This window comes from Schistocerca nitens, chromosome 1 (assembly GCF_023898315.1).
Source record: "Schistocerca nitens isolate TAMUIC-IGC-003100 chromosome 1, iqSchNite1.1, whole genome shotgun sequence".
Taxonomy (NCBI): Eukaryota; Metazoa; Arthropoda; class Insecta; order Orthoptera; family Acrididae; genus Schistocerca; species Schistocerca nitens.
This window is the reverse complement of record NC_064614.1, coordinates 528,313,706-528,330,865: the sequence shown is the minus strand read 5'-3', so window position 1 is coordinate 528,330,865 and position 17,160 is coordinate 528,313,706. Positions and strand designations below refer to the sequence as shown.

The 17,160-nt window shown below is 36.2% G+C and overlaps 1 protein-coding gene across 3 annotated transcripts in view; it reads left to right on the top strand.

The window, feature by feature from the left end:
• LOC126236293 (synaptonemal complex protein 3-like) overlaps positions 1-17,160 on the top strand; it is a 210,442-nt gene that overhangs the window by 61,312 nt on the left and 131,970 nt on the right. For all 3 annotated transcript variants that reach the window (XM_049945495.1, XM_049945486.1, XM_049945504.1), the window contains exons 2-3: positions 10,768-10,913; positions 11,013-11,126. In XM_049945495.1, coding sequence (XP_049801452.1) covers positions 10,768-10,913; positions 11,013-11,126 — 260 coding nt within the window. The remainder of the gene's footprint in view (positions 1-10,767; positions 10,914-11,012; positions 11,127-17,160) is intronic.

Sequence of the window (17,160 nt, the reverse complement as noted above, 5' to 3'; positions counted from 1 at the left end):
TTTCATTGCTCTCTATCTCATTGATTTGTTTGTTTTCAACCTTCTCTGTTTTCTGCAGGAGTAATACGTGTTTCAGATTTGCTGTGCTCTGTGTTTATCTGTGTTTTAAAATCATTTAAATCTACTTCTAATCCCTTAGTTGTCTCTGCAGTTTTCTCTGCCTGAACTTTGACATTAGTGCTTGACTTTGACGAGTTTTTATCTAAATTACTTAATTTTTCAAGTTTTTTTTTTCCTAATGCAGCTGTCTAGCTTCCAACTTTGTTCACCTAATTTCTCGCCAATGAGTTTTGTAAGAATATTAAAAAGATTGCCACTATCACCAACTACTTCCCCTTGGCCGGAACATAGAATCTGTGAACAAGTACTGTCTGAATATCCACCTACTTCTTCGTCTTTCCACTATGTCACAGACATTATTTTCAGCTGCCCCCTCGTTACCTTGTATCAAATTTTCTACCTCTTCCATTTCTCGATTTCCAACCCTGCTATTATCACGTAGCATGAAAATATTTTAAGATCTCTCTCCCTCTCTCTCTCTACCCCTGCTATTGTCACGTAACATGAAAATATTTTAAGCTCTCTCTCTCTCAAAGTTTTTCACATGGCCTACCGAGCTGACAATGTCTTAGATAAAACAAAGTAATTGTATATGGTGTAATTTGGTTGTTGCAATGTCCAAGTTGATTGGAGTTGTTGTTGCTCACAGTTCTACAGTCGGATTTCCTCATCAACATATTTTTTTGGTTGCAGAATATCTCTGTGTCCAGTCCAAAATTTTGCTTTCCAAATGAAATTGTCTTTCAGTCTTAAAGTTAAAAATGATACATCTGAAACTCAAACATTGATTTCAGATCTTTGACGTGAGTTAAAGCACCATTCCAGCTCATTCCATGATATTACTATGTAATCGCCTTGCTGGGGATAAATGTCGTCAAAAGAAAAAAATTAAAGTAAATGTGTTTATGAAATATTAATTTTGTCAGTAGTGGCTGAAATAAAGGTTCTTAAAGTTGAGTGGCTGTAACTTAGTTTGTTGAAAATAATAAACATTGACCAGACCTTAGCTTCAATTTGATCCTTTGCTGCAGATGATTCATCCTGTAAGTTTCTTCAGTGAAGACAGCCCAGAGAATATTGCGGCTGTCAAAAGACATGAAAAGTTAGTTATTGTCTCAGGTGTACAATTTATTACGTCACACAGTGCAGCTCAAGATATTACATCATACTGGACTCTCCACATGATTTCTTGTGGGTGTTATATACTCTTCCTATCAATTGATTTGTTGTGTATAGTAAATTTGCTAATTATAATTACAGAGTTGTCAGTAATTACAAGAAATGTTATCATCTGGTGGTTATAGTTGAAATGCATAAAGTAAGCTATAAAGACAATTGCAAATTTCTTGTTTCCACAGAAAAATAAGTGAAATTATGTCAATAAACAATGCTGATAACATTTTTGCTAATTACACTGAAATTACATTATCCAAAATACTCCTATCATGGTTTGTGTTTCAAATATGAGTACATTATTTTTTAGTGTGAACAGAATTTCAACATATAATACAGCAGCCCAAATAAACACTTTGTTTACATTGTTAATCTGGTTTCATTTTATGAATTACAATAAATACGAGGTAATAGGATGTTGTTATGTTAGCCAACAGCATAGTAAGCCAACAGTATGATGAATAAAGTTGTTACAGGTTTCAGACATTATAATGATATTATAGTTGGTATCCCTTTTGTTACTCAATTGTTTGTAAATGAAAAGCCCTAATTGCATTTAAATGAATTGACAATATATGTACCTATCACTGGATTGAAGTAATATTAGTGAGTACTTTCACACGCAGTTGTTGAAAACTACATTACAGGGTTCAATAGGAGAAATCACTTATATAGGTCCTACCTAATGACATAAGGGTCTACTGTAAATGATCTTTATTATTATTAAAATTTAAAATATCTCAGACGTTATGTCTGGTCAGAAATTGAAAGTGACGCGGACCTTGATCAAGCGTGACTTCCTTTTAACTGTACGGTATATGTTATATTGCATTTAGGAACTTTCGGGTAATTGAACATGTATCAATAATTACGGATTTCTGTAGTTGTATATATAAGTTTGGATGTAGCTGCATTGCGTTGGTGTACTGGTGGATATTGTGTGGTATGACTCCTGTAGTTGATGGTATAATTGGTATAATGTCAACTTTATCGTGATGCCACATGTCCTTGACTTCCTCAGCCAGTTGGATGTATTTTTCAATTTTTTCTCCTGTTTTCTTTTGTATATTTGTTGTATTGGGTATGGATATTTCGATTAGTTGTGTTAATTTCTTCTTTTTATTGGTGAGTATGATGTCAGGTTTGTTATGTGGTGTTGTTTTATCTGTTTTAATGGTTCTGAATTTATATTCATCATTCTCCAGTACATTTTGTGGTGCATACTTGTATGTGGGAACATGTTGTTTTATAAGTTTATGTTGTAAGGCAAGCTGTTGATGTATTATTTTTGCTATTCTGTATTTACTAGTATTGTGCACCCGCTTGTGATGTGATCTACTGTTTCTATTTGTTGTTTGCAAAGTCTGCATTTATCTGTTGTGGTATTGGGATCTTTAATAATATGCTTGCTGTAATATCTGGTGTTTATTGTTTGATCCTGTATTGCAATCATGAATCCTTCCATCTCACTGTATATATTGCCTTTTCTTAGCCATGTGTTGGATGCGTCTTGATCGATGTGTGGCTGTGTTAGATGATACGGGTGCTTGCCATGTAGTGTTTTCTTTTTCCAATTTACGTTCTTTGTATCTGTTGATGTTATGTGATCTAAAGGGTTGTAGAAGTGGTTATGAAATTGCAATGGTGTAGCCGATGTATTTATATGAGTGATTGCTTTGTGTATTTTGCTAGTTTCTGCTCGTTCTAGAAAGAATTTTCTTAAATTGTCTACCTGTCCATAATGTAGGTTTTTTATCTCGATAAATCCTCTTCCTCCTTCCTTTCTGCTTAATGTGAATCTTTCAGTTGCTGAATGTATGTGATGTATTCTATATTTGTGGCATTGTGATCGTGTAAGTGTATTGAGTGCTTCTAGGTCTGTGTTACTCCATTTCACTACTCCAAATGAGTAGGTTAATATTGGTATAGCATAAGTATTTATAGCTTTTGTCTTGTTTCTTGCTGTCAATTCTGTTTTCAGTATTTTTGTTAGTCTTTGTATATATTTTTCTTTTAGTTCTTCTTTAATACTTGTATTATCTATTCCTATTTTTTGTCTGTATTCTAGATATTGATAGGAATCTGTTTTTCCCATCGCTTCTATGCAGTCGCTGTGGTTATCCAATATGTAATCTTCCTGTTTAGTGTGTTTTCCCTTGACTATGCTATTTTTCTTACATTTGTCTGTTCCAAAAACCATATTTATATCATTGCTGAATACTTCTGTTATCTTTAGTAATTGGTTGAGTTGTTGCTGCCAGTAGTTTTAGATCATCCATGTATAGCAGATGTGTGATTTTGTGTGGGTATGTTCCAGTAATATTGTATCCATAATTTGTATTATTTAGCATGTTGGATAGTGGGTTCAGAGCAAGGCAGAACCAGAAAGGACTTAATGAGTCTCCTTGGTATATTCGACACTTAATCTGTATTGGCTGTGATGTGATATTACTTGAATTTGTTTCAATATTAAGTGTGGTTTTCCAATTTTTCATTACTATGTCTAGGAACTGTATCAATTTAGGATCTACTTTGTATATTTCCAATATTTGTGGTAACCATGAGTGGGGTACACTATCAAAAGCTTTTTGGTAATCAATGTATGCGTAGTGTAGCGACCTTTGTTTAGTTTTAGCTTGATATGTCACCTCTGCATCTATGTGTGTTACTTAGAGTTCTATTTGTGCTTGTTCTGGTATTATTATTATTATTATTATTATTATTATTATTATTATTATTATTATTATTATTGTCTACTCAGCAACATGTAATTTGACATGCATATCATTCTTAACACTATAAATTTTTTACAGTTGCACATTACAAATATTTTACAATACGCAACAATTACTATACTTTTTTCTGGTACAGGTTCTGTCTTACATTATTATTCATGTTAAATCTGAGTTACCTGGGTATTTTTGGATAAGCCACTACTTGAGCTGCTTATTAAGAGTTACATCTGGCAGAGAGCGGTGCCACCAGGAAGGGCATCCGCCCACCATCTGTCACTGACAATGCCAAAATCGACATAACAATACCAACTCTGCAGATCTCAGTTCTATCAAAGATAACGAGAGTGACCCAGGTTTCTTATAATTTTTCTCAAGTACAAAAGGATGTACAGTAAACTGCCTCAGGATGCAAGCAGAAGCAAAATGATAAGACCACACAGAACTCAAAATAATAAAAGTGAAGCAATTTGGAATGTATCAATCAAGAAATTGGTAGCCCAGAGTCAACACAGATAAACATACTAATCAGAAATAAATTTGGTTTAATAGATAGCCCTAAGGACTTGACCAACCTCATATACAATTACTTTTGTAATACAGCAATCAAAACTGCAAGAAAATCTTCCAAAAATACACCTTACATCTACAAATAACAGCATACCTTACAAAATGCTGCTGCTACCCACCACTGAGAAAGAGATGAGTGGGATTGTACACAAATTTAAGAGTAAAATGTCCACAGATGTAGACAAGTTTCCAATATTTCTACTAAAAGACTGCATCAGCAGCATAAAAGCACCATTAAAAGACATTATAAATGAGTCATTCACAACTAGTTGCTTATCCAACAACATGAAAAAGTTCTTCCTGTCCATCAAAAAAGGTGATACAAAATATAAAGATTTACAAACTTGTTTCATTACTGTCTTCTTTTTCAGAAATAATGGAAACTATTATTAAAAACAGACTTATGGATTATTTAAATAAAGGCCAACTTCTGTGCAATGAACAGTTTAGTGTCAGGTCTGGAAATGGAACAAGTTCCTGTAGCAAAATTCACAAAAATACTTTTTGAAGCCCTGGATCAGGGGGAACATGTAATAGAAATTTGCCTACACTCAGTAGAGCATTCAGCACAACTAATCATCAAATACTTCCACACAAACCTGAAGTGCTGGGAATAAGGAGGTATGACATAAATGATTTACATCTTACCTAGCAAACAGAAGAAGAGATCTTCAAAATTTCAAGTGACACAAAATGTGAAGTGATGTATGTTTCACATCAAGAATATTGGAACATTGGAGTCCTCCAAGGCAGTGTGTTAGCCCCAGCAGTGTTTCTTATTTACATGAATAACTTCAGACTATATGTCAGAGAATGTTAAACAGTGTTGTTTGCTGATGACAGCAACATAATAATTACAGGTACGACATCAGAACTGACATGGCACTTATGGCGGTGTGCTATTGGTCAACAAAAAGGAGGTAACTCTTAACAGAGTGTATAGCTAGCACAAAAATTTTCGGTATATATGTTGATCAGCAATGAAAACAGGATGAAAGAATCAGACTAATTGGAAAAAAATTAGAACTGCATTCTATGCCCTAATATTAACTGCATTGTGTAACAGTGCATGCCTAAGGAGAATGTATTTTGCACACATACATTCTATCTTCAGTTATGCCATAATGTTCTGGGGTGTTATTGTTCAGAATATGGGAAATGTGCTCAAACTGCAAAAATAGGCCCTCAGAATAATCCCAAAGAGTCACAAAAGAGCCCACTGCATCAAGCTGTTAAAAAAAGGTATTTTGACAGTTCAAAGTGATTACCTCTATCAAACTACAGTTTTTAAATAGAAAAAACTTGAGCAGTATGTAGCAAACACCAGACAAGATACAGTGGTTACTTATACCTACATAGAGAGAATAAAGTTAAGATCAAAATCACTTGTTTGCAAGGAGTTAAAATATATAATAAACTACCAAAAGATTTTAAATATGTAAATTTAAATCATACCTTGTAGTATATTTACTTAAAATAGTGTTTACTCACAGTTAGAGGAATCAATCCACAGGAGCTAAAGGTACTAGTGTAGGTAAAACCTCCCTGTATATGTCTACAGTGGTGAAAGAGTAAAAGGTGGTGTTACTATTTTTGTCAGTGACTTTTACCAGTAATCACCCATCATCCTTAGCACTATCTAGAAACTATAACGGACTGGTTCACATTCCACATGTAATAACAGTTTGCTGTGTCTACTTACCTCTTACTAAAACATCAACAGTAACGTAGTCATAACCTCACTACTCAAGATCTCCCCCTCCCCCCAGTTGCCGGAAACTACAGTCGTGTGTGTGAGTTGCGTTTGCCTGAGTCGTCTATAGAATATATTATGATTTTGTGTACCACTAATGCTCCTGGGAATCACAATGTGAAACTACTAGTGTTTGGGGTGGGGAGGGGGGGGGGCAAGAATTCAAGGTTATCAGAGCTAAGAATCTCCCTGTGCATTATTCCAACCAAAAAAGAGCATGCATGAATAGTGAAATTTTCAAAAACTGGTTCCACATGCATTTTATACCGCAAGTCTGGTGACTTGTAGAAGAGAAAGGTTTGCCACGGAAGGTCTGTTTTATTGCTTGATAACGCTCCTTCACATCCGAATGAGAAGATTCTTGTATCTGATGGTGGTCTCATCATAATTAAGTTTTTACTTCATAATGTGACTGCAATTATTCACCCAATGAACCAAGGTGTAATTGCGTCAGTTAAAAGGCACTAAATGCTGGTCTGCTCTAAATGCTAGTTGATGAGATTGATTTGGTGGTTTTCTGGAAGAAACTGACTATTATAGATGCCATACTCAGGATTACTGATGCCTTGCAGAAGTCAAGCCACATGCTCTAGTTTGATCATGGAGGAAAATTCTTCCAGAAATAGAGGAAAGTGATTTTCAAGGTTTCACTGATGAAGAAATAGCAGCTGCACACATAATGAATCTGGCAGTGGGTTTAAATAGTTTTGAAGATGTCAAAGAAAAACTGAATGAGAGGCTGAAGATCGGTGCATGTCAACCTGACCTCCAGTGTATGAGTGCTGCCAAAATTGTGGCTGGTGCTGTACAACAAAACAAAGAAGATGACAGTGAATGTGAAAGTGCAGATGAAGACAGTGACTTTGTCTGTCACTGTACCACATTCAAATGTGTTGATTGCTCTTGTAGATTATGTGGGCCAGAGGGGGTTTCAGCACAGTAACATTATTGTTGCAAGAAAGATTTTAAATGCTGTAAGAAAAAAAGAAAAAAAAAGCAGACCAACATCACAGTCCATTTTAGGAAATAAACAGGCCTACAGTACCTATGCACAGAATTTGGAAAATTGTTCAAATAAAGAATACATGTTTGAAAATACCTTTATTATTCATGTTTTTCAATTATTTGTGCATCTGCTCCCTCACATTACCCCAAATAATTGGAAATATAGTGTAAGTGGTGAATATCTTAAGCTCATCAAATTATATAAGTATTTAGGGGTGATACTAAGAAGCTATATGAAATGGGAGGATCATGTAAATTCAGTATTAGGGAAGCAAGTGGAAGACTTAGGTTTGTTGAAATGATGCAATGCAATGCACCTGTAAAGGATTTGCCTGCATGTCTCTGGGATTACCAGTTCTAGAGTATTGTGCCATTGTTAGGAGTCCTTAAGATGCTTGTAACAACAGACATTAACTAGATTCAGAGGCACACTGTGAAGATTGCAACAGACTGGTTTAGCCAACATGAAAGTGTAACATAAATGCCCAGGTAACTTTAATAGGAATCCTTGGAAGAAATTCAGTGTAGTTCTCATGAAACCCTATTAAGAAAATTTGGATAATGTGTATTTGAAGAAGTCTGTGTGACCATTATGCTGACACCATTGTATATTATGCATAGTGATCATGAGGATAAGTTAAGAGAGATTAGGGCATGTACAAATGCATACAAACAGTCGTTTTTCCCTCCCTCATTATGGGAGAGTGATAGGAAAAATATCAATAATATAGGTCTGATGTACCCTCTGACATGTATGGTACAGTGGCTTGCAGAGTATGAATACAGATGTAGGTATCATGTGATCACGGATAGCTATCCTTGACTGTGTACACCAGCTTCTCGGAACTATTGTTCATGTCTTGTTGAGCACCATGTCATCTTCCTTCCTATTAAAATTTTTGTGATGTTTATGAATATTTACAGCTGATCTGTACAGATGTAGGTAATAGTTGCTTGTGGTTGTTGAAAAAGTGATTTTATTTCCCCTAAATCAGTAGGAGTATGTGTAAGCACCAATTTAATGTCACTATATATACTGCTGCCAGAATGTATCCTTTTATGATCCAGCACCTGATAATGGATTGCATGCATCTTTAAAGACATTAAATGTTTACATATTTTTTGTATAGTGTTAACATAACCCTTACATCTCGCGTAACAGAGATTCAGTAACATCACAAAAGTTCAACTTGAAGAAAGTAAAAATAATACCAAATAAGATATGGATGCAGGCAAATAATGGAAACTCCAGATAGGAATGATATGATGTCATTATTAAGAAGAAGACATCCACAGCACATTGTTAATAATGATCAATGAGGGCCACTGCTCAAAAGTTGAGTTCCAACTAGTTTCCGGTGTACACCCAAATAGGATATGCTACAGAATGCCAAATGATTAACAGAGAGAGCTGACTCAGTATTTAATACAATGGACTCATCTTTTGTAATGACCCCAATGAGTGTGTCTGTTGTATTTAATTCATACATCTATTCCTGTAGTTAACTTCTAAGGGAAAATACAGGAATTATTCTTTCCTGCCAATTGAATTTCTAAAGCTTATGGCCAGAGTGTTTTGGAAAGGACAGTTCTTAAAACAGTGAAAGTTTTAGTTGATTTTTTTTCTCCGCAATGACCTTATGAACAGGTAAAATAGTACCCTTTCTGATGCCCACATTACACATGTATAGGTCAAGAGTATGGGTATCGTGAAGTCAACAGGTTTCTGCCTTTTGATTTTAGTTGGTGTAAAGTGATCAGAAGTGGTTCACATGGTTTCACATATCCAAGTGACACTGATCATGCCTCACATATTAAGGTCTGTCTTTAATTACATTTCTAGTTATAGTTAGTCCAGCAAACCTTTAACTTGTTCAAAATTGAGGGGCATCCTGTCATGAACCCTCTCTACTGTGCTGGAAAAATTATCTCCATAAGGTCACCATTATGGTGTGGCTAATGGCTCTATAGTACTTTAGTAGAGCTGGCCATGATGCCTCCTTTGTTGATGGTGCTGAGTCTGCATTGTCCATGTAGCTTCTCATTGTCTGGGCGATGATTCCTCTGCTGCTCTGGGTCCAAGAAAAGGTGCGGGTTTTTTAATTATCACTGGACTATCAAAATCATGACGCAGTATTTCACGGTTTATTTGTAACAAAAACACATAATTATTGCCAAAACTAGATAAACAACTACACTCAACTGCGGCCAACACTCAAGTGCCGAAAACCCGTTGTATACCAAAGATCACGGTCATAAGCTACAAAGAACATACAATTTCAAAATCGATTATTGATCACAACACCTAACAGTATTATCTTAATCAAAAGCTTTTTGTTTAACACGACTTAAGTGTATAATATAACAAAATGATGTCTATTTATCAGTTCCATTACAATCCCCACAGTTGAAATCTCTAATTCTTGAGTTTATATTCAAACATTACTGAAGTCTTGTCCTGTGCACCCTTCACAGGCAGACTAGACCTTATCAGAGGCAGAACCAAGTGCAAAAGCAGTACTGTCATACTGCAGCTATGCTGTAACTTATGCACTGACTTTTATGTGGACATGGCCATCAACTAGCTGTTCATACAAGTGGTCAGCCACTGTCAAACTGTGGTCAAGAGTAACAATGACTTGCAGCAAGTCACACACATTGTTGTGCACAACATGTTTGTTTGATGTGAGAAAAAAACACCCAAATTCGTTAGAATAGACCATTATGCACTAAATGATTGGTGCTGAGTGTTGGATGTGGGCATAATGTAGAAATTATGGAAACTGCTTAGCTTATGGATGAAGTTCTCCTTATGAACTAACTCAATCTCAATATAGAGTCACTATTGTCTCCAAATTCTGCTGTCTCACTTGCAATGGTCTCAGGAGACAACAGGTGTTATGCATTACCTCTGAAGGGACACATAATGCAAAAGCTTAAGATTTATGTTTCTTAAATATGAATATACAATGAAATTTATGATCACATTTCACAAACCAATGTCAGCAAATTTTATTGAACTACATTTGCTCACAGCAAAACTTAATAGTTTTATTCTGTTCAGGTAGTTGAAGATTGTATTCATAGTATAATAAAAAAAGTCACTTTATGCTAAACCATTATCTTTTCCAACTTGAGATTAATTTTTTTTATTTGTTATGTTGAATTTTATAGTTCATTCTAGAATGGAACATTAATGAACTGAATTTAGATGCCTGTATTCCCAGTTTTCAAAACTATTTAGTGCCTACAGAAACATGATTAACCCCTTGTTTTCTAAGCTAAAGGACTTATTTTTCTTACTTATATGTCACAGTGAGAAGAAAATTTTAAAAAAAATTATCCAAAATTTTGGAAATTCAATGATTATAGGTGTTTATTGGGCAATACATATTATTTAGTTCCAGCAATTTAATTTCATTGTTCATTTATTTCCTATTATGTATAAGTAACATTATAATTTCTTATTAATAGGACCAATAAAAGTCATCCAAAACAAAATTACACAGCTTTGGACAGCACAGCGTGAGAAACGGAAGATCGACTTAAATGATTTCCAGGAAAACGTCAAAAAAGTTCGCCAGAAGTGGGAATCAAATCTAGACAATTTTAAAGAAGAAGTAAGGAAATTAAAGACTTCTGTTCATTAATGCCAATATTGTACAGAGTTTTGAAAACTATTTCATTTTTTAATTTATGTATACAATTTTTACCATCAGGAAAAGAAATTATTTACATTACTTCACAGACACATGAAGGCAGCTAAAGAAAAATATGATACTATGAAAGAAAATATTGAAATGTTGAAACAGTTGCATGAAGACTTTTTCAAGGTATGTTTAAAATTATTCTGTAAATTATTTCACTGTGGTGACCTTATTGTTCCTTTGCCGATAAAAATCAAAACTTTTTTTTTTTTCTTTTTTCTTGAAAGTGATCCTCACATTCCAGTATTGCTACCTTGTTCAAATAAACATACATTGTAATTCAAAGCTCTGTTACTTAGTACAAGAGATTAATTGTTTTAGCAAAAAAGTTAGTTTGTTTATAAAATTTATCTGTTTCAACTGCACCTAATGTAGCTCACCTCACTGGGCTCGAGAATAGAGAAACTAGGTATCTGAGCTGACATATTCTTAATACCACCATTCCTCTTTGAAATATCGTGAAGAAAATGGAATATTGATTTCACAGTCTGCCTGACCTACAAACCATTTAAGAATGGGAAAAATACAATGATATATGATTTGAGACAGACCTTGTATTAATGTTTGCTCAGTAATGCTCAAGCTAAAAAGAGAGAAAGGGAACCAAGCACTTTCGGTCAGTCCTTCAAACATAACTTAGAAAACATGAAGACTGTCAGCCACTCAGCTACAAATGAATGGTGGGTGGTGCACTGGCAGATTTAAAGAACAGATACCAAGAAAGGCACTTGGTAAAGTGCATTCACTTTTAGAAGCAACTTTCAAATCCCTGTCTGGCCTCCAGATATATTTGTTTTTTGTTTCTTTTTTTTCTTTTTTTTTTTTTTTTTTTTGTTCATAGATTTCCTAACTCACAAATGTTGGGATGGTTCCTTTGAATAGCTCATATATGAGCAAATATGAGTTTATGCACTGTCACACAATTTTTTTTATGGGTGTATGTCCATTCAAGAGAAGGCAAAATAAGAATTTTTCTGAGAGGATGTTTGTGCAGCTAGTTTGATATAATCTGACAGGGGATGGAAATGCAGCATGGTTGTTTCAAATGTCTAAGTTATTGAAACTAATACAGCTTTTTAGGCATCTTCTATCACAGCACCAATGTACAAAATCAGTGTGCAGCATAAAGTACAGTGTTGCCAATCACCAACTTTTGATATCCACCACTATTAAAGCTCCACACTGAGCAGCTGCGCACTCCATTACATGCATCGGTTGCTCTTCTTTGTGTGTGGCATGCTGCTAACATTGTAGGCTGCCTTGCATGCACATGCTTCAAACCACAGCGTTTGGCCACCCATAAAACTCAGCAATTGGCTGCCCAGAATATACAGCGACCCCAGCTGCTGGCTCCATTATCTATGGAGCCTTATTTAACACTGCTACTGACGTCTATAAGCCAGTTCTTATCGTGATATGTTCTACTCCACAACTTGGAAGTGCTGCTTTGTAGTGTTATTGCTGCTCGATGTTGATGTGGCTGTGCTCTGAACTTAGAATCTGAATGCTGTATTGGAACTTGGACTTCAGTATTCTCTAGGTTAGTTTGTCAACGGACTTGTGATTCTGCCAGAATTCTGAATTTCACTTGCACTTCCTGGACATTGGTATAACTGCCATCAATTTGTATAATTTTTCGTAAAGTGTCCATCTACAACTTGGTGCTTGGTAACAGAATTATTTGTATCAGTATTATGTCAATAAACCATAGAATGCAGATATATTTATTGTATTACTCCTGGTTGTAACACAACTGTTATCAGTTGAGTTGCCTATGCCTTTAAGCTCATTTGTATTATTCGTGAAGTGCAGTTTTTGGCACCTGTCTGCAATGTTGTTACATAATCCCATCATAGAACAGTATTATCATATACAGTGATGGAAAATGGGTAGGAACATATCTTTCCTGTCACTGCAGATAAAATTTCTTTATTTCAGTGACCAGTTTTGGAACACAAATTCCATTTTTAAATGCAATTACATAAAACCTATGCAGTTTGCAAATTATAACCCCCCACCCAAGCCCCCATGACTTAATAGCCTGAAGGGCAGTTCCCATTCAGACTTCCCATGTAGTACAAATCTGTGTATACTTTTTGTTTCATTGTGAGGTACTTCTGTGCTTTTCAATTGTTCCACCTTATTAGGTTCTGAGCTATGTCTCATGGGCACATTTGCAACCATACCCTTTCCCAAGTCAATTTTCAGAGCCCAGGGATCCCAAATTTGTCAATTAAATGTTGTTGCACTGGCTTTTTGTCTCACCACATTTTGTTCAGGTTCACTGATTAAAATTGCAATACCAAAAATGTAATCCTCTTTTATTTTATTAACAGAATCTTGCGTCGGTTCTTGGTAGAACAACATTATAACATATGAAATGCACCAGTTTGCTTTTGTTCTACAGTATTACTTTTATTGTTAACCGGTTTTTGGCTTACAAGGCCATCTTCAGATATTTACTGAGTATTATCACCAAAGAAGTTAAATGTTAGCAGACAACATTGGACGAGAAGTAACACATCTAGACTGAAGTAGAAACATACAGTAAATAACATCTTTGCAATGAAATAGTAAAAACTGAACAGTACATAAATAACAGTGGAGTTGACAGGAAAACCTTTAGCACAAAATAGGGATAGCATGCCTACATAACAGTTTCTATTAATAAACAAAACTAATAAAATAAAATAAAATTAGTACTAGACAAAGCTGTATCAGGAGGTATGAAACATGGAGAGTGATACACAACCAATTAAAAGAAGAGACAGTTGGGGACCCATAGCTAAGCCATCTAATTGTTTATAAAGAGTCCCTTGGAACTGGAAATAGTTCTGTGTGAGGCATGTCTGTGTGGCCAGTCTCAAGTCATTCAATTCCACAGGACTGACATTAGGCTTGTGCATCAGCTCTGTCAGAATATAGATACAATAAAATTTATTGCCACAGTCAATGGCTACAATCCAGTCCTTATTGACCACATCTTGCACAGGAAACAACAACGGAAAATTATACCCCTCCTCTATGCCCCACCTGCTTCCCCATCCACTGTCTGCAAGAAATGGTGTACACTACCATTTCTAGGTCAGGTATCACAGATTGTAGCCAAAGCACTGAAATCCTGCAAGTATAGGCTTTCCTACTATGTCAGGAACAAGACAGCCCAGTGTATTTTTAATAGCAAAGACAAGATCAAGTTTTTAGTCAACAGTGGGGTATACAAAATCACCTGTTCTGATTGAGAAAAATTTTACATTGGTCAGTCAGGCAGAGACACATCAACTAGGCTGGCTGAACATGAACGCAGCTGGAGGTTGCAGAATTCAGACTCTGCATTTGCTGAGCATGTACTGAGTGAGGGTCACAACTACCAGCCAGTGTCCCATGTACTTCACTTAGCAAACAAAGGCCATAAACTCAACCTGCTGGAAGCCCTGGAAATTAACAAACATCTTGCTCACAGTCCAGATCTCATCCTAAATGACCAGACACAACTCAACACTTCCCCTCTCCTAAACTTCATACAATCATCTTTGTTGTTCATTACTTCCCACTCTCTCTTCCTACATATTCCCATTTTCCTGTATTCATTAAGTAGTTTTATTTGTTGAAGTTGTCTTTGTATTCCACATAGACTGTAGTTTCAATAGTTAAGGCTTTCTTTTAACTGGCACTTGTATTACTGTCAATGTTTAACACCCCTTGTAGTTGTCTCATCAAATACTGTTCATATTTTACTTTGCTCATTTATTTAATGCAGTACCACCACACTCTCAAACTGTAGGTTCCCTCAAACACCTCCATTTTCCTGCATTTATTAATTCCTGTTTATCTTGTTGATTGCTTAAGTTCCTTATGTATTCTGTATTTACATTGACAACTGTCTCTCCTTTTAATTGGTTGTGTATCACTCTCCATGTTTCATACCTCCTGATGCAGCTTTGTCTAGTACTAATTTTATTTTATTAGTTTTGTTTATTAATAGAAACTGTTATGTAGGCATGCTATTCCTATTTTGTGCTAAAGGTTTTCCTGCCAACTCCATTGTTGTTTATCTACTGTTCAGTTTTTACTATTTCGTTGCAAATATGTTATTTACTGTATGTTTCTACTTCAGTCTAGATGTGTTACTTCTCTTCCATTGTTGTCTGCTAACATTTAACTTCTTTGGTGATAATACTCAGTAAATGTCTGAAGATGGCCTTGTAAGCCGAAAACCGGTTAACAATAAAAGTAATATTGTAGAACAAACGCAAACTGGTCCTCTTTTATTTCATCAAAAATATCATATCTGGAGCTACTATCAAGTGGATCACTCTGTACTGAGCCTAAGTCACTCACACTGTGACTCCCCTTGTGGCGGTCATGCCCTCCCCAGGATTATTCCATCAGACTTCGTTCGCTGCGACTGCACACCTGCCTGACAGATTGCCCTCCACGACCCTCTTCGTGGCGCCTGTAGTTGACAATCGTCATGCTCTGATTATATTATACAAGAATTTTATAATGGGGAATAATTGGCAACACTTCACGCAGTAACTCTTGGGTTGATTCCCTTTGAGGTATTCTATTTTATTTAATCTTCCCTTATCCAGACACATGTCCTTCAGTAAGGACCCTCGCTTTTTCTATCCCGTCACACACCTTTCCCCTCCACAACACAAGGATTATTACTAGAATATTACATCTACTAATCTACTAATATCTTTACACTGACTACTGATAAGGCTACTAAGCTGTGATGATCTTTCTGGATTTAATCACGGCATTTATCCTTAATCCTTCAATTTGCGTCACTTGAAACTTTCACGCAGTTACTCTGCTCACTCATTTTCACCCATAACATAGCATCCGGAACTTGGAAGTACAGTACCTTGTAGTGTCTTCTGATCCCTCCAGCTCGTTGACATCCACAGTTGTCAATTCTGAGTAACTATCACCAGCGAAATTCAAATGGTTCAAATGGCTCTGAGCACTATGGGACTCAACTGCTGCGGTCATTAGTCCCCTAGAACTTAGAACTACTTAAACCTAACTAACCTAAGGACATCACACACACCCATGCCCGAGGCAGGATTCGAACCTGCGACCGTAGCAGCAGCGCGGCTCCGGACTGGAACGCCTAGAACCGCACGGCCACCGCGGCCGGCTACCAGCGAAATTCTCTGCCTTAGTGCAACTGCCGATGCTCCTGTCGACCTCTTGTGTACTCCATGACTTGTACCCAAGCCATGTACCAGGTGGTGAAGGACTCAGGTTAACACTCAAATAACATTCATTGGGACCACTATTTGGGGTAAGCACTGATTTAATACTCTTTCACTTGTAGCACAATAGATATATATACATATACTTCTTTTACACTGGAAAAACAAATACTTTTTTGTTTGTTTTTGGTCTTTATTCTAAGGTGCGGTTTCGCACTTACAATCGCTCACGAGCTGGGAACATCTTATATTCACGAGCTTGGCCCAACACAGCGCACTTAACAACTTTCTTCTTTACCGTTGCCTCTGTATATACCATAGCGGAGTCCAAAGCCGTGGCTATACCTGGTTGCCATCGTCATTGCCGTATTGCACAATAACGCCCTTATCAGTGAAATATACTTCTCCTCATTCTGTAACCCTTTTTAACATGTATATGCCACTGCTCCAATCCACATGACGTCATCTCGGCGCTGTCTTTTATAATAATTAACCAGAGTTAATGCACTGCATACTAAGGCCTCGCCAGTTCATGTGCGAAACTTCTGCTGCCATGAGCCACCTCGACTTGACTCTGATCATTGTTCTTTTTCCTGCTTGCTTGGCTACGCTGTTCCATCCGTGTAACCTTGGGGGGGGGGGGGGACTCCCCTTGTAGTTATTGTAAAATTACTGGTTCATTACTTATAGTCTATTTACGTTTATCTATTCTTCTTCCATCAGTACAGCTTAATTGTTATTTTTACTCATTTATTTATTATATATTTTTCTTACACACTATTTATATTTTCAAAGGGGGAGTACTGTCCCCCAGGTAAGGTTAGCAGTACCGTTTCTTAAGGCGCTAGATGCCTCTCGCTGGCTGTCTCTATTCCCTGCTGCCCTCTCTCGACTTTATTTTATGTTAATACTACAACTTAGCATCACCTTTTTGCCACTAGATGGCTCATGCT